At 49.0% G+C, this 21636-nt stretch overlaps 1 protein-coding gene across 1 annotated transcript in view; it reads right to left on the reverse strand.

The window, feature by feature from the left end:
* Nucleotides 1-421: 421 nt before the first annotated feature.
* LOC121537315 (protein diaphanous homolog 3) overlaps nt 422-21636 on the reverse strand; it is a 77211-nt gene continuing 55996 nt past the window's right edge. Inside the window, exons 4-5 of the mRNA XM_045214605.1 lie at nt 16166-16270; nt 422-720 (exon numbers count right to left, since the gene is read on the reverse strand). Of these exons, the coding sequence (XP_045070540.1) occupies nt 715-720; nt 16166-16270 (111 nt within the window). The 3' untranslated portion in view covers nt 422-714. The remainder of the gene's footprint in view (nt 721-16165; nt 16271-21636) is intronic.

A 21636-nucleotide genomic window follows, 5' to 3' on the forward strand; every position in this document is an offset into this window, starting at 1 on the left:
GCAGCTCTCCGAGAGCCACGCTAGCTAACACACAGTGGAGAGTCCATGTTGGAAAACGTGAGAGAGAGAGAGAGAGAGAGAGAGAGAGAGAGAGAGAGAGAGAGAGGGAAAGAGAGAGAGAGAGAGAGAGAGAGGGAAAGAGGGAGAACGAGAGAGAGAGAGAGAGAGAGAAGAGGGAGAGAGAGAGAGAGAGAAAAAAAGAGAGAGGGAAAGAGGGAGAGTGTGAGAGAGAGACAGAGACAGAGAAAAGAGGGAGAGAGGGAAATAGGGAGAACGAGAGAGAGAGAAAAAAATAGAGAGAGGGAAAGAGGGAGAGAGAGAGAGAAAGAGGGAGAGAGAGAGAGAAAGAGGGAGAGAGAGAGAGAAAGAGAAAGAGAGCGAGAGAGAGAGAAAGAAGGAAAGAGTGGGTGAGGGAGAAAGTGAGGCAGTGAGATAGAGATAGATAGAGGGAGGGAGGGAGAGAGAGACCACAGAGATCCAATCTGGAACGCCACAGTTCCTTTATTGTGATTTATTCTGCTCCGGACGAGAGCAGTCGCCTTCTCAGCGAGGGAGCTGGGCGGTGGATATTCCCCGCGTCAGCCCGCTCCACGTCTATCCACGGGCTACACACCACTGTTCTAACCCCCAACCCGTTCACCTAGCGATGGAGTCAGCCCGCTCCACGTCTATCCACGGGCTACACACCACTGTTCTAACCCCCAACCCGTTCACCTAGCGCTGGAGTAGAATGAGAAGTAGGAATGAGAAGGGATGAACAAGTCTACAATCCTCTGTTAAGCTCACACTGAACCATGTCTACATTCCAAATGTCACCCTATTGCCTACATAGTGTACTACTTTTGACTAGGGACCATAGGGTTCTGGTCAAAAGTGATGCACTATGTAGGGCATAGGGTGCCATTTGGGACACAGCCTGTCTGCTGTGAGACATTTCTAAACCAAATCAGATTACTTTATATCAAGGGTATCCGAGGCTGGAGGTCCGGAGTACTGTTGGTGTTCTGTTCTACCTGGATTCCCAGGTCTAAAAATCAGTCCCTGATTAGAGGGGGGAAGAATATAAAAATCAGCAGTGGAAGTGGCTTGGAGGAGATTTGAGTTAGCCTGCTTTATAGCCTCGTAGGATGAGCAATACAAATAGGAGGAGGAGTTTTATATACACCGTGTTGCTGGTTTGTTAATAAGGTTCCAATTTCTTTACTACCTTTCAAGCCGCTTATTTAGGTGAAGTGTAGTGTACCAATTAAGGCCACCTAAAATCTAAGTAGAGACATTGGTGAGACGCTAAGTGGTATCTGAGGCTAGAATAGAAGTGAGTCCAATTTACTGGGTAGAGCCAAAAAAACATCCAGACCACAGGAAGTGATCCACTAATGTTCTTCCTATCCAGCTGTCAGAGTCTCTCCCTCTGTGTAACTAATCGTATCGCATCCACTCGGAGACAGAGAAAAGAGGGACCCCTTATTAAGGTTAAGGCTACTGAAGGGGAGGAGGATCTTGCTTTGTGAAGGTTGCCCAGTCATGGTTGTTCATACAACCTTTAAAATGAGTCGTCTCTCTCTCTCTCTGGTGTGTGTGTGTGTGTGTGTGTGTGTGTGTGTGTGTGTGTGTGTGTGTGTGTGTGTGTGAAGAGAAGGTGCTCTTAATGGGACCGATGGATGCAGACACTAATGGTGCTACTGTCCCTGGAATGGACTCTCCCTCTCTCTGATGGATGCAGACACTAGCCCAGTGTCGCTCAGTTGGTAGAGCAGGACGCTTGCAACGCCAGGGTTGTGGGTTCGATTCCCACGGGGGGTGCCAGTATGAAAAAAAGAAAAGAGAAAAAAAAAACTACAAGTCGCTCTGGATAAGAACGTCTGCTAAATGACTAAAATGTCAATGAAAATGGTGCTACTATCCTTGGAATGGATTCCCTCTCTCTCTCCCCCCCTTCTTTATTTTGTTTTAATGAATCTCTCTCTGTTCTGTTTCTGTGATCATCAGGTATTAAAAAGGCAGGCTGAGGCCACTCCAGTCATTATCAACTCTCTGAGACTATGATCCACCACCTTTCTCTATGTAGGAAGGCTTTTGTACTGCCAGCAGGTGAGTACAGACTGCGATATGAACATTTTTACATTTACATTTTAGTCATTTTAGCAGACGCTCTTATCCAGAGCGACTTACAGGAGCAATTAGCGTTAAGTGCCCTTGCTCAAGGGCACATCGACAGATTTTTCACCTAGTCGGGCTCAGGGATTAGAACCAGCGACCTTTCGGTTACTGGCACAACGCTCTTACCCACTAAGCTACCTGCCGCCCTAAACAGACCTGTTGACAGTGTATTCTCTACTCTAAACAACAGGAAACCTAACTGGTCAGCCCATCTAATGGTTGTGGAAAACGCTCACTTCATTGTATGAAAGACAAAAGAAAACGTGTCTAGAATAACATGATAAAAAGCAGCAGGTTTTTTTTTCCTGATTAGCAAGCCGTCTCCCGCACACAGCAATTAGCGATACAGAACGCGCATTTGTAAACAGACCGGTCTCCATGGTAACACAGAGATAAGGCGCCACAGGCAACTTTCTGAGAAGAAACCTACCTGGCCTGCAGTGGTGTTGAATCTTAATTTAAAGTGGCGATACTCATTCAATGTCAGATACCAACCCACAGCCCAAACCCCACACGACAAATTCCTCTTTATTCCATATGGGGGCCCTGGTCAAAAGTAGTGCACTACATAGGGAATAGGGTGCCGTTTAGGATTCAACCAAAATACTAGAGAGTGCTCTGGGCGATTGTAAAAAGCTGCTTCAGAATAGCATAACAGGAAATCTTGGCTCGGAGGCATTTCATGGCTGGGACTGACTGTAGCAGAGTCAAGGCTTTTCTTAACAACACCCGTTCAGAACCCTTCAGAACCCTTCAGAACCCTTCAGAACCCTTTAGAACCCTTCAGAACCCTTCAGAACCCTTCAGAACCCTTCAGCTTCCGGAGGAGAAAAGGAAAATAAGACGCCAGAAGCTTTGAAAAACACTTCAACGTTCTTTCCTCATTTTGCTTAACAACTAGTACAGCATTTTGGAACATGACAAGAGACAACTTTTTCCACTCCTGGGACAAAACTGTTCACACCCCGCTTGTTGACAGTGAGAGAACATTTTGCTGTTTTAAAAAGCTTATTATTTTCTGCAACTCTACACATTTTGCCATGGGGTGCCGAGAAAATGTTGCCGTTTTAAAGCAGATTTTCTTGAAATTCTATACACAAAACCTAGCTTTAAAAAAAAACTTGGGCTAGTTGATCTGGACATTTGACAAGTTATAAAGAGCTCTAAGGTCTGCAATGACAAGAGGAATACTGATGAGGCACTACCCGATTTAGAAATGTCACCTTGTGCATTCTCCTACTACAACTTTCAACAGTAAGTTCCTTTAAAAAATGTTTTAAATGAAAATAGCAAAGTGTCAGTTAAGGTTTCTAGGCCAGGGTTGAGCAACTAGATTCAGCCGCAGGCCGAGTTTTGTTCAGAGCGGATGGTCGGGGGGCCGGAACATAATTAGAATAATTTTTACACTTGCGAATTGACCACAACTAAGCCCAAAAAGAGACAACTATAGGCTATAAATGGGGCTATAAATGGCACCCTACTCCCTATATAGTGCACTACTTTTGACCTTACTGCACTATACAGGTAATAGGGTCCATTTGGGACATATCCCTAATGCAAACCTAGCTGCTAGCTGAGAATGGATTGAAGACAACCATAGGTGTCTATTCATGGTTGCAATTATCCTCCAGAGAGAAAGGAAAGTCAACTAAAGTGAGAAAGAGGCTTCACTGAAAGATTGTTATTTGTTATTAGTCTCCCTCTCCCTCTCCCTCCCCCTCTCTCCCTCCCTCTCCCTCTCTCTCCCTCCCTCCCTCTTCCCCCTCTCCCTCCCTCCCTCCCTCTCCCTCCCTCTCTCTCTCTCCCTCTCTCTCTCTCCCTCTCTCTCTCTCCCTCTCTCTCCCTCTCTCTCCCTCTCTCTCCCTCTCTCTCCCTCGAGAAATATGTCAGAAGATGAAAGGGCGTACAAGACTCAGGGAACGTGTTGAGAACACCTTTCAAGATTCAGGACAGCCTGTCAGTCAGTGAATGCATCCCAAATGGTACCCTATTCCATAAAAGTGCGTTACTTTTAACCAGAGCCTTACAGACTTCGGTCAAAAGTAGTGCACTATATAGGGAATAGGTGTACCGTTTGGGACACGGTCACTCCGAGTGACCTTATGTTCACGAAGCTAAAGAGCAATGAAGAATCTAACCTAATCTACTGACTAACGTTACATCTCTGCATGTATATCTTATACTGACATTGTTGGGCGGCAGGTAGCCTAGTGGTTAAGAGCGTTGGGCCAGTAACCGAAAGGTCGCTGGTTTGAATCCCCGAGCCGACTAGGTGAAAACTGTCGTGGCGCGATTGAGCAAGGCACTTAACCCTAATTGCTCCTGTAAGACGCTCTGGATAGGAGTATCTGCTAAATGACAAAAATGTCAAATGTTGTTTCGTTTTTTCTGATGATGCCATGTGCAGTAAAGCGAGGCATCCTTCCTTCCTTATCGGCTGCGTCACCCAAATGGCACCCAGAGCCCTGGTCAAAAGTAGTGCACTATATATATAGGGAATAGGGTGCCATATGGAAGGCAACCATTTTCTTTTTTGCTTGCTGTTATTTCGTCTGGTGCTGGTTGGGTATGATTGGATGCAGCAGGAAAAGATAGTTGCAGCAGTTTTCCGTGAGGTAGCACCCGTCTATCCAGCATAGTGTGCGTCCCAAATGACCCCCTATTCCCTATGGGCCTGGTCAAAAGTAGTGTACTACATAGGGGATAGGGTTCCATTTGGGATATGGTCATGGTCTGGGCCAGGTGAGGGCGGGTCAAACCACAAGGAGAGAATATTCCTGTCTCTAATGTGCCCGTCACTCCACCGTTAACTCTACCGGAATAAGGCTGTAATCGCTGCCTTCAAAAGGTGCTTCAACAGAGTACTGAGTAAAGGGTCTGAATACTTATGTAAATGTGATATTTCAGTGTTCTAAAAACCTGTTTTCGCTTTGTCATTATGGTGTATTGTGTGTAGATTGATGAGGGGGAAAAACGCTTTGATCGATTTTAGAATAAGGCTGTAACGTAACAAAATGTGGGAAAAGTCAAGGGGTCTGAAAACTTTTCGAATGCACTGTGTGTGTATATATATATATAACACACAGTGCATTCGAAAAGTTTTCAGACCCCTTGACTTTTCCCACATTTTGTTACGTTACAGCCTTATTCTAAATATATATATTTATTAACATGATACAGTGGACGCTTAGCCTATAGGCATATGCATGATAAAATCTCAAATCTCCAACAACTGAAAAGTGAGGTGGACAATTATTGTTTTAAGAAGTAAAAAAAGATATATAAACGTTATGAAGTTCTGCTACACATGGAAACACAAGGAATAGTTTTTGTAATGAGTTACAGGCTGTTTTTAAGGACACGTGAATGAGGCTCATTAACCCTGGTTTATTGATGAGTTACAGGCTGTTTTTAAGGACACGTGAATGAGGCTCATTAACCCTGGTTTATTGATGAGTTACAGGCTGTTTTTAAGGACACGTGAATGAGGCTCATTAACCCTGGTTTATTGATGGCGCTGGTGGATGTATGAAAAGACTAAACGAGGTGAACTACTCCACCTAAACATCAAATCAGGTGCTGGATCCTCGTATATATTATCCAAAAGAACAGAAATAGGACTATACTCCAGTAAATAAACATACATTTTGGCCTATTTATAACCTACTACAAAAACAACAACAATGCAGGTTACCCACCCAATGCATATGGATGACCGGTAAACTTCTCAAACGTCCAATAAATGTAAATATTCCAGGTCACTTGTCCGGCACCAAATGTTCCTAATGGAAAGCCTCACTAACTAACTAACTAACTAACTAACCACACAGTGGAGTTTTCCCTGAAGTACGATAAAAGTTATATTTTCCTTTTTAGCCCATGTTTTTGTTACTTTACTATAAAATACTAGCTTAGGTATAAGCATCGATCCCCACAATGCACTCTGTCTCCACGCTCCAGGGACCACGTTAAGTCCTGGTCCATAAATGTTTAATAGTCTTACTTATCAAAGCGGCTTGACTTTTTAATACACCACTAGTCCCTCTAAAGGCTCCAGGCCCCCTGGTGGGGGGGAGGTGGTCCATTTGGAACGCAGTCTAAGAGCGTGAGGAAAAACAGGTTGAAGCTCATTGTTGAAACTCCTGACACGAGGACAATGCAATCCAGATGGCAGCAGCCACATACAGAACATTGAATCATCCAATACTTTCCAGCACACAAAAATGTGTAAATCCTCCAAGGAGGAGTCCCAGCGCTCTATAATTTAACACTAACTGGTGTTTTCATATGTGAGATGTGTGAGAGAGAGAGGAGAGAGCAGAAAGTGAGTGAGAGGGAGAGGAGAGAGGAGAGAGAGGAGAGAGCAGAAAGTGAGTGAGAGGGAGAGGAGAGAGGAGAGAGAGCAGAAAGTGAGTGAGAGGGAGAGGAGAGAGGAGAGAGAGCAGAAAGTGAGTGAGAGGGAGGAGAGAGAGCAGAAAGTGAGTGAGAGGGAGGAGAAAGTGAGTGAGAGGGTGTAACAACAGGCTAACAGGCGATATTTAACACGGAGGACCGACTGCAGTGAAACCCTGTCACGGTGTAACAACAGGCTAACAGGCGATATTTAACACGGAGGACCGACTGCAGTGAAACCCTGTCACGGTGTAACAACAGGCTAACAGGCGATATTTAACACGGAGGACCGACTGCAGTGAAACCCTGTCACGGTGTAACAACAGGTGATATTTAACACGGAGGACCGACTGCAGTGAAACCCTGTCACGGTGTAACAACAGGTGATATTTAACACGGAGGACCGACTGCAGTGAAACCCTGTCACGGTGTAACAACAGGCTAACAGGCGATATTTAACACGGAGGACCGACTGCAGTGAAACCCTGTCACGGTGTAACAACAGGCTAACAGACGATATTTAACACGGAGGACCGACTGCAGTGAAACCCTGTCACGGTGTAACAACAGGTGATATTTAACACGGAGGACCGACTGCAGTGAAACCCTGTCACGGTGTAACAACAGGTGATATTTAACACGGAGGACCGACTGCAGTGAAACCCTGTCACGGTGTAACAACAGGCTAACAGGCTATATTTAACACGGAGGACCGACTGCAGTGAAACCCTGTCACGGTGTAACAACAGGCTAACAGACGATATTTAACACGGAGGACCGACTGCAGTGAAACCCTGTCACGGTGTAACAACAGGCTAACAGGCGATATTTAACACGGAGGACCGACTGCAGTGAAACCCTGTCACGGTGTAACAACAGGCTAACAGGCGATATTTAACACGGAGGACCGACTGCAGTGAAACCCTGTCACGGTGTAACAACAGGCTAACAGGCGATATTTAACACGGAGGACCGACTGCAGTGAAACCCTGTCACGGTGTAACAACAGGCTAACAGACGATATTTAACACGGAGGACCGACTGCAGTGAAACCCTGTCACGGTGTAACAGGCTAATAGGCGATATTTAACACGGAGGACCGACTGCAGTGAAACCCTGTCACGGTGTAACAACAGGCTAACAGGCGATACTTAACACGGAGGACCGACTGCAGTGAAACCCTGTCACGGTGTAACAACAGGCTAACAGGCGATATTTAACACGGAGGACCGACTGCAGTGAAACCCTGTCACGGTGTAACAACAGGCTAACAGGCGATATTTAACACGGAGGACCGACTGCAGTGAAACCCTGTCACGGTGTAACAACAGGTGATATTTAACACGGAGGACCGACTGCAGTGAAACCCTGTCACGGTGTAACAACAGGCTAACAGGCGATATTTAACACGGAGGACCGACTGCAGTGAAACCCTGTCACGGTGTAACAACAGGCTAGATATTTAACACGGAGGACCGACTGCAGTGAAACCCTGTCACGGTGTAACAACAGGTGATATTTAACACGGAGGACCGACTGCAGTGAAACCCTGTCACGGTGTACAACAGGCTAACAGGCTATATTTAACCACGGAGGACCGACTGCAGTGAAACCCTGTCACGGTGTAACAACAGGCTAACAGGCGATATTTAACACGGAGGACCGACTGCAGTGAAACCCTGTCACGGTGTAACAACAGGCTAACAGGCGATATTTAACACGGAGGACCGACTGCAGTGAAACCCTGTCACGGTGTAACAACAGGCTAACAGGCGAATTTAACACGGAGGACCGACTGCAGTGAAACCCTGTCACGGTGTAAAACAGGCTAACAGGCGATATTTAACGACGGAGGACCGACTGCAGTGAAACCCTGTCACGGTGTAACAACAGGCTAACAGGCGATATTTAAGACGGAGGACCGACTGCAGTGAAACCCTGTCACGGTGTAACAACAGGCTAACAGGCGATATTTAACACGGAGGACCGACTGCAGTGAAACCCTGTCATCGGTGTAACAGGCTAACAGGCGATATTTAACACGGAGGACCGACTGCAGTGAAACCCTGTCACGGTGTAACAACAGGTGATATTTAACACGGAGGACCGACTGCAGTGAAACCCTGTCACGGTGTAACAAAACAGGCTGATATTTAACGGAGGACCGACTGCAGTGAAACCCTGTCACGGTGTAACAACAGGCTAGATATTTAACACGGAGGACCGACTGCAGTAAAACCCTGTCACGGTGTAACAACAGATAAAGCGATATTTAACACGGAGGACCGACTGCAGTAAAACCCTGTCACGGTGTAACAACAGGCTAACAGGCGATATTTAACACGGAGGACCGACTGCAGTGAAACCCTGTCACGGTGTAACAACAGGCTAACAGGCGATATTTAACACGGAGGACCGACTGCAGTGAAACCCTGTCACGGTGTAACAACAGGCTAACAGGAGATATTTAACACGGAGGACCGACTGCAGTGAAACCCTGTCACGGTGTAACAACAGGCTAACAGGCGATATTTAACACGGAGGACCGACTGCAGTGAAACCCTGTCACGGTGTAACAGGCTAATAGGTGATATTTAACACGGAGGACCGACTGCAGTGAAACCCTGTCACGGTGTAACAACAGGCTAACAGGCGATACTTAACACGGAGGACCGACTGCAGTGAAATCCTGTCACGGTGTAACAACAGACTAACAGGCGATATTTAACACGGAGGACCGACTGCAGTGAAACCCTGTCACGGTGTAACAACAGGCTAACAGGCGATATTTAACACGGAGGACCGACTGCAGTGAAACCCTGTCACGGTGTAACAACAGGTGATATTTAACACGGAGGACCGACTGCAGTAAAACCCTGTCACGGTGTAACAACAGACTAACAGGCGATATTTAACACGGAGGACCGACTGCAGTGAAACCCTGTCACGGTGTAACAACAGGCTAACAGGCGATATTGCTAACACGGAGGACCGACTGCAGTGAAACCCTGTCACGGTGTAACAACAGGCTAACAGGCGATATTTAACACGGAGGACCGACTGCAGTGAAACCCTGTCACGGTGTAACAACAGGTGATATTTAACACGGAGGACCGACTGCAGTAAAACCCTGTCACGGTGTAACAACAGACTAACAGGCGATATTTAACACGGAGGACCGACTGCAGTGAAACCCTGTCACGGTGTAACAACAGGCTAACAGGCGATACTTTAACTACGAGGACCACGACTGCAGTGAAACCCTATCACGGAATGTAACAACAGGCTAACAGGCGATATTTAGCCACGGAGGACCGACTGCAGTGAAACCCTGTCACGGTGTAACAACTTAGGCTAACGAAGCGATATTTAACACGGAGGACCGACTGCAGTGAAACCCTGTCACGGTGTAACAACAGGTGATATTTAACACGGAGGACCGACTGCAGTAAAACCCTGTCACGGTGTAACAACAGACTAACAGGCGATATTTAACACGGAGGACCGACTGCAGTGAAACCCTGTCACGGTGTAACAACAGGCTAACAGGCGATATTTAACACGGAGGACCGACTGCAGTGAAACCCTGTCACGGTGTAACAACAGGCTAACAGGAGATATTTAACACGGAGGACCGACTGCAGTGAAACCCTGTCACGGTGTAACAACAGGCTAACAGGCGATATTTAACACGGAGGACCGACTGCAGTGAAACCCCTGTCACGGTGTAACAACAGGCTAACGGGATATTTAACACGGAGGACCGACTGCAGTGAAACCCTGTCACGGTGTAACAACAGGCTAACAGGCGATATTTAACACGGAGGACCGACAGCAGTGAAACCCTGTCACGGTGTAACAACAGGCTAACAGGCGATATTTAACACGGAGGACCGACTGCAGTGAAACCCTGTCACGGTGTAACAACAGGCTAACAGGTGATATTTAACACGGAGGACCGACTGCAGTGAAACCCTGTCACGGTGTAACAACAGGCTAACAGGCGATATTGTAACACGGAGGACCGACTGCAGTGAAACCCTGTCACGGTGTAACAACAGGCGATATTTAACACGGAGGACCGACTGCAGTGAAACCCTGTCACGGTGTAACGACAGGCCAACAGGCGATATTTAACACGGAGGACCGACTGCAGTGAAACCCTGTCACGGTGTAACAACAGACTAAACAGGCAATATTTAACACGGAGGACCGACTGCAGTGAAACCCTGTCACGGTGTAACAAAAGGCTAACAGGCAATATTTAACACGGAGGACCGACTGCAGTGAAACCCTGTCACGGTGAAACGACAGGCTAACAGGTGATATTTAACACGGAGGACCGACTGCAGTGAAACCCTGTCACGGTGTAGACAACAGACTAAACAGGCAATATTTAACCACGGAGGACCGTCTGCAGTAGGCTCCCTGTCGGTGTAACAAAAGGCTAACAGGCAATATTTTGTACGGAGGACCGACTGCAGTGAAACCTGTCACGGTGAAGCGACGGGCTAACAGGTGATATTTGCTGCGGAGGACCGGCTACAGTGAAACCCTGTCACGGTGAAACGACAGGCTAACAGGTGATATTTAACACGGAGGACCGACTGCAGTGAAACCCTGTCCACGGTGTAACAACAGGCGATATTTAACACGGAGGACCGACTGCAGTGAAACCCTGTCACGGTGTAACGACAGGCCAACAGGCGATATTTAACACGGAGGACCGACTGCAGTGAAACCCTGTCACGGTGTAACAGACTAAACAGGCGATATTTAACACAGAGGACCGACTGCAGTGAAACCCTGTCACGGTGTAACAAAAGGCTAACAGGCGATATTTAACACGGAGGACCGACTGCAGTGAAACCCTGTCACGGTGAAACGACAGGCTAACAGGTGATATTTAACACGGAGGACCGACTGCAGTGAAACCCTGTCACGGTGAAACGACAGGCTAACAGGTGATATTTAACACGGAGGACCGACTGCAGTGAAACCCTGTCACGGTGTAACGACAGGCTAACGGGTGATATTTAACACCTATAGTTCATAAGTACCTACTAGACTGCTATATAGGGAATAGGGTGCCATTTGGGAAGCAGCTATAGTCACCTATGACCCCAGCTAACCTGACCAGTGTGATGCCTAACCTGCACTATGACCCCAGGCTTAGAGGCATCATGGCCTCCCTAACCTGACCAGTGTGATGCCTAACCTGCACTATGACCCAAGCTTAGAGGCATCATGGCCTCCCTAACCTGACCAGTGTGATGCCTAACCTGCACTATGACCCAAGCTTAGAGGCATCATGGCCTCCCTAACCTGACCAGTGTGATGCCTAACCTGCACTATGACCCCAGCTTAGAGGCATCATGGCCTCCCTAACCTGACCAGTGTGATGCCTAACCTGCACTATGACCCCAGGCTTAGAGGCATCATGGCCTCCCTAACCTGACCAGTGTGATGCCTAACCTGCACTATGACCCCAGGCTTAGAGGCATCATGGCCTCCCCTAACCTGACCAGTGTGATGCCTAACCTGCACTATGACCCCCAGGCTTAGAGGCATCATGGCCTCCCTAACCTGACCAGTGTGATGCCTAACCTGCACTATGACCCCCAGGCTTAGAGGCATCATGGCCTCCCTAACCTGACCAGTGTGATGCCTAACCTGCACTATGACCCCAGGCTTAGAGGCATCATGGCCTCCCCTAACCTGACCAGTGTGATGCCTAACCTGCACTATGACCCCAGCTTAGAGGCATCATGGCCTCCCCTAACCTGACCAGTGTAATGCCTAACCTGCACTATGACCCCAGGCTTAGAGGCATCATGGCCTCCCTAACCTGACCAGTGTGATGCCTAACCTGCTCTATGACCCCAGGCTTAGAGGCATCATGGCCTCCCTAACCTGACCAGTGTGATGCCTAACCTGCACTATGACCCCAGGCTTAGAGGCATCATGGCCTCCCCTAACCTGACCAGTGTGATGCCTAACCTGCACTATGACCCCAGGCTTAGAGGCATCATGGCCTCCCCTAACCTGACCAGTGTGATGCCTAACCTGCACTATGACCCCAGGCTTAGAGGCATCATGGCCTCCCTAACCTGACCAGTGTGATGCCTAACCTGCACTATGACCCCAGGCTTAGAGGCATCATGGCCTCCCTAACCTGACCAGTGTGATGCCTAACCTGCACTATGACCCCAGGCTTAGAGGCATCATGGCCTCCCTAACCTGACCAGTGTGATGCCTAACCTGCACTATGACCCCCAGGCTTAGAGGCATCATGGCCTCCCTAACCTGACCAGTGTGATGCCTAACCTGCTCTATGACCCCAGGCTTAGAGGCATCATGGCCTCCCTAACCTGACCAGTGTAATGCCTAACCTGCACTATGACCCCAGCTTAGAGGCATCATGGCCTCCTAACCTGACCAGTGTGATGCCTAACCTGTACTATGACCCCAGCTTAGAGGCATCATGGCCTCCCTAACCTGACCAGTGTGATGCCTAACCTGCACTATGACCCCAGGCTTAGAGGCATCATGGCCTCCCTAACCTGACCAGTGTGAGCTAACCTGCACTATGACCCCCAGGCTTCGAGGCATCATGGCCTCCTAACCTGACCAGTGTGCCTAACCTGCACTATGACCCCAGGCTTAGAGGCATCATGGCCTCCCTAACCTGACCAGTGTGATGCCTAACCTGCACTATGACCCCAGGCTTAGAGGCATCATGGCCTCCTATCCTGACCAGTGTGATGCCTAACCTGCACTATGACCCCAGGCTTAGAGGCATCATGGCCTCCCTAACCTGACCAGTGTGATGCCTAACCTGCACTATGACCCCAGGCTTAGAGGCATCATGGCCTCCCTAACCTGACCAGTGTGATGCCTAACCTGCACTATGACCCCAGGCTTAGAGGCATCATGGCCTCCCTAACCTGACCAGTGTGATGCCTAACCTGCTCTATGACCCCAGGCTTAGAGGCATCATGGCCTCCCCTAACCTGACCAGTGTGATGCCTAACCTGCACTATGACCCCAGCTTAGAGGCATCATGGCCTCCCCTAACCTGACCAGTGTGATGCCTAACCTGCACTATGACCCCAGGCTTAGAGGCATCATGGCCTCCCTAACCTGACCAGTGTGATGCCTAACCTGCACTATGACCCCAGGCTTAGAGGCATCATGGCCTCCCCTAACCTGACCAGTGTGATGCCTAACCTGCACTATGACCCCAGGCTGAGGCATCATGGCCTCCCTAACCTGACCAGTGTGATGCCTAACCTGCACTATGACCCCAGGCTTAGAGGCATCATGGCCTCCCCTAACCTGACCAGTGTGATGCCTAACCTGCACTATGACCCCAGGCTTAGAGGCATCATGGCCTCCCTAACCTGACCAGTGTGATGCCTAACCTGCACTATGACCCCAGGCTTAGAGGCATCATGGCCTCCCTAACCTGGCCAGTGTGATGCCTAACCTGCACTATGACCCCAGGCTTAGAGGCATCATGGCCTCCCTAACCTGGCCAGTGTGATGCCTAACCTGCACTATGACCCCAGGCTTAGAGGCATCATGGCCTCCCTAACCTGACCAGTGTGATGCCTAACCTGCTCTATGACCCCAGGCTTAGAGGCATCATGGCCTCCCTAACCTGACCAGTGTGATGCCTAACCTGCACTATGACCCCAGGCTTAGAGGCATCATGGCCTCCCTAACCTGACCAGTGTGATGCCTAACCTGCACTATGACCCCAGGCTTAGAGGCATCATGGCCTCCCTAACCTGACCAGTGTGATGCCTAACCTGCACTATGACCCCAGGCTTAGAGGCATCATGGCCTCCCTAACCTGACCAGTGTGATGCCCTAACCTGCACTATGACCCCAGGCTTAGAGGCATCATGGCCTCCCCTAACCTGACCAGTGTGATGCCTAACCTGCACTATGACCCCAGGCTTAGAGGCATCATGGCCTCCCCTAACCTGACCAGTGTGATGCCTAACCTGCACTATGACCCCAGGCTTAGAGGCATCATGGCCTCCTAACCTGACCAGTGTGATGCCTAACCTGCACTATGACCCCAGGCTTAGAGGCATCATGGCCTCCCTAACCTGACCAGTGTGATGCCTAACCTGCACTATGACCCCAGGCTTAGAGGCATCATGGCCTCCCTAACCTGACCAGTGTGATGCCTAACCTGCACTATGACCCCAGGCTTAGAGGCATCATGGCCTCCCTAACCTGACCAGTGTGATGCCTAACCTGCACTATGACCCCAGGCTTAGAGGCATCATGGCCTCCCCTAACCTGACCAGTGTGATGCCTACCTGCACTACCCAGGCTTAGAGGCATCATGGCCTCCCTAACCTGACCAGTGTGATGCCTAACCTGCACTATGACCCCAGGCTTAGAGGCATCATGGCCTCCCTAACCTGACCAGTGTGATGCCTAACCTGCACTATGACCCCAGGCTTAGAGGCATCATGGCCTCCCTAACCTGACCAGTGTGATGCCTAACCTGCACTATGACCCCAGCTTAGAGGCATCATGGCATGACCCCAGCTTAGAGGCATCATGGGAATAGGCTTCCATTTGGGATGCAGCCACTGTCATGTCACTGTGAGAGCGGCCGTTATAGCTAAAGATGGTCTTAAAATGGTGGTAACGCCCTGGTATCGGCCAGGTCTGGACCATGCAGAGCAGAGCACAGCAGAGACACCATCCCTTACGGATAATAGGAAGGTGGAAATCATACCGGCTCAGGGATAGAACCAACCAGTTAGAAGTGACAGGGTTAAAAGACGTACTGGTGTTCCGCACGCATGCACACACTGTCCCCAGCCACACACACACACACACTGTCCCCAGCCACACACACACTGTCCCCAGCCACACACACACACTGTCCCCAGCCACACACACACACTGTCCCCAGCCAGCCACACACACACACTGTCCCCAGCCACACACACACACACTGTCCCCAGCCACACACACACACACACACACACTGTCCCCAGCCACACACACACACACACTGTCCCCAGCCACACATACACACACACACACTGTCCCCAGCCACACACACACACACTGTCCCCAGCCACACACACACTGTCCCCAGCCACACACACACACACACACTGTCCCCAGCCACACACACACACTGTCCCCAGCCACACACACACACTGTTCCCAGCCAGCCACACACACACACTGTTCCCAGCCAGCCACACACACACACTGTCCCCAGCCAGCCACACACACACACACACACTGTCCCCAGCCAGCCACACACACACACTGTCCCCAGCCACACACACACACTGTCCCCAGCCACACACACACACACTGTCCCCAGCCACACACACACACACTGTCCCCAGCCACACACACACACACACTGTCCCCAGTCACACACACTGTCCCCAGTCACACACACTGTCCCCAGCACACACACACACAGTCCCCAGCCACACACACACTGTCCCCAGCCACACACACACTGTCCCCAGCCACACACACACACACACTGTCCCCAGCCACACACACCACTCCGAGCCTAAGTTTCATCCCACATTTTGAACAATAACTCTCCACCTACTGTTTTGGATGCAGTAACAATGTACTGGATGACCATCTCTCTCTTGGTGGTCAGATCTTTCTCTCTCAGAGGAGCCTTCTTGTCCTCATTCAGGTTCATATCCTCCTGAGAGAGAGAGAGAGAGAGAGAGAGAGAGAGAGAGAGAGAGAGAGAGAGAGAGAGAGAGAGAGAGAGAGAGAGAGAGAGAGAGAGAGAGAGAGAGAGAGAGAGAGAGAGAGAGAGAGAGAGAGAGAGAGAGAGAGGAGAGAGAGAGAGAGAGAGAGAGAGAGAGAGAGAGAGAGAGAGAGAGAGAGAGAGAGAGAGAGAGAGAGAGAGAGAGAGAGAGAGAGAGAGAGAGAGAAGAGAGAGAGAGAGAGAGAGAGAGAGAGAGAGAGAGAGAGAGAGAGAGAGAGAGAGAGAGAGAGAGAGAGAGAGAGAGAGAGAGAGAGAGAGAGAGAGAGAGAGACAGAGACAGAGACAGAGAGAGAGAGAGAGAGAGAGAGAGAGAGAGAGAGAGAGAGAGAGAGAGAGAGAGAGAGAGAGAGAGAGAGAGAGAGAGAGAGAGAGAGAGAGAGAGACAGAGACAGAGACAGAGAGAGAGAGAGAGAGACAGAGACAGAGACAGAGACAGAGACAGAGACAGAGACAGAGACAGAGACAGAGACAGAGACAGAGACAGAGACAGAGACAGAGAGAGAGAGAGAGAGAGAGAGAGAGACAGAGAGAGAGAGAGAGAGAGAGAGAGAGAGAGAGAGAGAGAGAGAGAGAGAGAGAGAGAGAGACAGAGAGACAGAGAGACAGAGAGAGAGAGAGAGAGAGAGAGAGAGAGAGAGAGAGAGAGAGAGAGAGAGAGAGAGAGAGAGAGAGAGAGAGAGAGAGAGACGAGAGAGAGAGACAGAGAGAGAGAGAGACAGAGAGAGAGAGAGAGAGCAGAGAGAGAGAGAGAGAGAGAGAGAGAGAGACAGAGAGACAGAGAGGAGAGAGAGAGAGAGAGAGACAGAGACAGAGACAGAGACAGAGACAGAGACAGAGACAGAGACAGAGACAGAGAGAGACAGAGACAGAGACAGAGACAGAGACAGAGACAGAGACAGAGACAGAGACAGAGACAGAGACAGAGACAGAGACAGAGAGAGAGAGAGAGAGAGAGAGAGAGAGAGAGAGAGAGAGCAGAGACAGAGAGAGAGAGAGAGAGAGAGAGAGAGAGAGAGAGAGAGAGAGAGAGAGAGAGAGAGAGAGAGAGAGAGAGAGAGAGAGAGAACAGAGACAGAGACAGAGACAGAGAGAGCAGAGAGAGAGAGACAGAGACAGAGACAGAGACAGAGACAGAGACAGAGACAGGACAGAGAGACAGAGACAGAGACAGAGACAGAGACAGAGACAGAGACAGAGACAGAGACAGAGACAGAGACAGAGACAGAGACAGAGACAGAGACAGAGACAGAGAGAGAGAGAGAGAGAGAGAGAGAGAGAGAGAGAGAGAGAGAGAGAGAGAGAGAGAGAGAGAGAGAGAGAGAGAGAGAGAGAGAGAGAGAGAGAGAGAGACAGAGAGAGAGAGAGAGAGAGAGAGAGAGAGAGAGAGAGAGAGAGAGAGAGAGAGAGAGAGAGAGAGAGAGAGAGTAGAGAGAGAGAGAGAGAGAGAGAGAGAGAGAGAGAGAGAGTGTGGAGAGAGAGAGAGTGTGGAGAGAGAGAGGTGTGGAGAGAGAGAGAGAGAGAGAGAGAGAGAGAGAGAGAGAGAGAGAGAGAGAGAGAGAGAGAGAGAGAGAGAGAGAGAGGTGTGGAGAGAGAGAGAGAGGTGTGGAGAGAGAGAGAGAGAGGTGTGGAAGAGAGAGAGAGAGGTGTGGAGAGAGAGAGAGAGAGGTGTGGAGAGAGAGAGAGAGGTGTGGAGAGAGAGAGAGGGAGGGGGGGAGAGAGAGAGAGAGAGGGAGGTGTGGAGAGAGAGAGAGAGAGAGAGAGGGGTGTGGAGAGAGAGAAAACAAATATGTTAGGCTGGTTAAAAGTTGTACCACACTTTGAGCGGTTGTCTCCCAGTAATAGAGCTGAACTGGTGAAACATCAAACATTAAAAGAGATGTTAGAGACCTGGGTAGGATCCACCCTGTACATTTGGTGCGAACATCTTGGACAGTGTTGTTCTCTTTAGCAAGCAAACCTCTCAGTTATTACTGTGAAATCCACAGGCTTTTTAAAAGGTTCAACAAAATGTCTTGACATTTCATTACTCTTCCCATTTTAAAAGCATATTGGATTAAAACAGATAACACCTGTGTAGTTAATGAACTAGCTGCAAGTACATATTAAAGCCATATCATTAATTGCCATCATTCTCTTAAAATATGAGCATGGCGTCCACAGAACTCTCTACAATGGGACAGTGTCCTCGCAGCAGCATAGTGGCCACTAGTCATGAGCTCCCTACAATGGGACAGTGTCCTAGCAGCAGCACCATAGTGGTCACTAGTCATGAGCTCCCTACAATGGGACAGTGTCCTAGCAGCAGCACCATAGTGGCCACTAGTCATGAGCTCTCTACAATGGGACAGTGTCCAAGCAGCAGCACCATAGTGGCCACTAGTCATGAGCTCTCTACAATGGGACAGTGTCCTAGCAGCAGCACCATAGTGGCCACTAGTCATGAGCTCTCTACAATGGGACAGTGTCCTAGCAGCACCATAGTGGCCACTAGTCATGAGCTCTCTACAATGGGACAGTGTCCTAGCAGCACCATAGTGGCCACTAGTCATGAGCTCTCTACAATGGGACAGTGTCCTAGCAGCAGCACCATAGTGGCCACTAGTCATGAGCTCTCTACAATGGGACAGTGTCCTAGCAGCACCATAGTGGCCACTAGTCATGAGCTCTCTACAATGGGACAGTGTCCTAGCAGCACCATAGTGGCCACTAGTCATGAGCTCTCTACAATGGGACAGTGTCCTAGCAGCAGCACCATAGTGGTCACTAGTCATGAGCTCTCTACAATGGGACAGTGTCCTAGCAGCAGCACCATAGTGGTCACTAGTCATGAGCTCTCTACAATGGGACAGTGTCCTAGCAGCACCATAGTGGCCACTAGTCATGAGCTCTCTACAATGGGACAGTGTCCTAGCAGCAGCACCATAGTGGCCACTAGTCATGAGCTCTCTACAATGGGACAGTGTCCTAGCAGCAGCACCATAGTGGCCACTAGTCATGAGCTCTCTACAATGGGACAGTGTCCTAGCAGCAGCACCATAGTGGCCACTAGTCATGAGCTCTCTACAATGGGACAGTGTCCTAGCAGCAGCATAGTGGCCACTAGTCATATCATGCCTTTTATCTTTCCAAAGAGCATCACAGAGGTAGAACCATAGAATTACATATTAAATTATTATTTAATAGGATCTCTGTGGGTGTCCATCTGAAAAGACAGATCATTTTTTCATTTGTCCTTTCCTTCAAAAAGTCAAAAGAAAGCCTTGCCGTATAAAAATGGGAAAGTGATTGGGCTTTATGCAAGCAGCCAGCGTGAAGAAAGAAGAGAGATCGTTCCTGCATCATAAACAGCACCCTGTTCCCTATATAGGGCCCATTGGGCTCTGGTCTAAAGTAGTGCACTATATAGGGAATAGGGTGTCATAGGGCTCTGGTCTAAAGTAGTGTACTATATAGGGAATAGGGTGTCATAGGGCTCTGGTCTAAAGTAGTGCACTATAGGGAATAGGGTGTCATAGGGCTCTGGTCAAAAGTAGTGTACTATATAGGGAATAGGGTGTCATAGGGCTCTGGTCTAAAGTAGTGCACTATATAGGGAATATAGGGTGTCATAGGGCTCTGGTCTAAAGTAGTGCACTATATAGGGAATAGGGTGTCATAGGGCTCTGGTCTAAAGTAGTGCACTATATAGGGAATAGGGTGTCATAGGGCTCTGGTCTAAAGTAGTGTACTATATAGGGAATAGGGTGTCATAGGGCTCTGGTCTAAAGTAGTGCACTATATAGGGAATAGGGTGTCATAGGGCTCTGGTCTAAAGTAGTGCACTATATAGGGAATAGGGTGCTATTTGGGATGCAACCCCAGCGTTGTAACGTCCTGGATGTGATGGCCTGTTCTCTTGGAGCCTTGGCTACATGGAAAGGTGACATTTCCATTGGTAAATACAGGAAACAGCCCAGAGACGTTACAGAGAGACAGAGACAGGAAACAGCCCAGAGACGTTACAGAGAGACAGAGACAGGAAACAGCCCAGAGACGTTACAGAGACAGGAAACAGCCCAGAGACGTTACAGAGAGACAGAGACAGGAAACATCCCAGAGACGTTACAGAGACAGAGACAGGAAACAGCCCAGAGACGTTACAGAGAGACAGAGACAGGAAACAGCCCAGAGACGTTACAGAGACAGAGACATGAAACAGCCCAGAGACGTTACAGAGAGACAGAGACAGGAAACAGCCCAGAGACGTTACAGAGACACAGAGACAGGAAACAGCCCAGAGAAATTACAGAGAGACAGAGACAGGAAACATCCCAGAGAAGTTACATACAGATGACGGTTGAATACTAAATAGCACCCTATCCTCTAAATAGTGCACTACCTTTGACCAGATATGATGGGTCTCTGGTCAAAAGTAGTGCACTATATAGGGAATAGGGTGCCATTTGGGACCCTGTGTTACTTTGAGTTATTGATGTGAAAAATAGAGTTTGAAATGTTCCATATGGATGGTAAAGTGTAAGTGGTCATTTTGATGAAGCCAATATCGATGGAGAGAGTTGGACAGATGTTGTTAAAGAGACGATGGGCTTCACAAGTTTCCTTTGTCCTCAGTCTGCTTCAGTAGACCACTAGGACGAGCTCAATTATCTGTGACACACACACAGACACAGTTGTTTTTAATATTTGTTTTTCTTAATATTAGTTGTAAGATTTTTTTTATTTGAAATTTAGTTAAGTGTCAGTTCTCAGATCTTTTTAATTTACTTGTTTTTATTTAGTTTAAAAAGGTGCTACACCTGGCCTCCCGAGTGGCGCAGCTGTCTAAGGCACTGCATTGCAGTGCTGAGGCTTCACCACAGCCTTGGGTTCGATACCAGGCTGTGTCACAGCCGGCCGTGACCGGGAGCCCCATTGGCCCAGCGTTGGCCGGTTTGGGGTAGGGTTTGGCCGGAGGGAAATTCCTTGGCTCATCGTGCTCTAGCGACTCCTTGTGGCCGGCCGTGTGCCTGCAAGCTGACTTCAGTCGTCAGTTGAACGGTGTTTCCTCCGACACATTGGTGCGGCTGGCTTCCGGGTTAAGCGAGCAGTGTGTCAAGAAGCAGTGAGGCTTGGCAGGTCATGTTTTGGAGGATGCATGGCTCTCGACCTTCGCCTCTCCTGAGTCCGAGACTGTAACAACCAATTGGATATCACGAAATTGGGGAGAAAATATATATATTTACCATTAATTCCCATAATTTCTAAAGACATGAATGAAACAGGAACCTATTTGCTTCGATGTGTACACGTGATATTTG

The sequence above is a fragment of the Coregonus clupeaformis genome, unplaced genomic scaffold, assembly GCF_020615455.1.
Source record: "Coregonus clupeaformis isolate EN_2021a unplaced genomic scaffold, ASM2061545v1 scaf0284, whole genome shotgun sequence".
In the NCBI taxonomy this organism is placed as follows: Eukaryota; Metazoa; Chordata; class Actinopteri; order Salmoniformes; family Salmonidae; genus Coregonus; species Coregonus clupeaformis.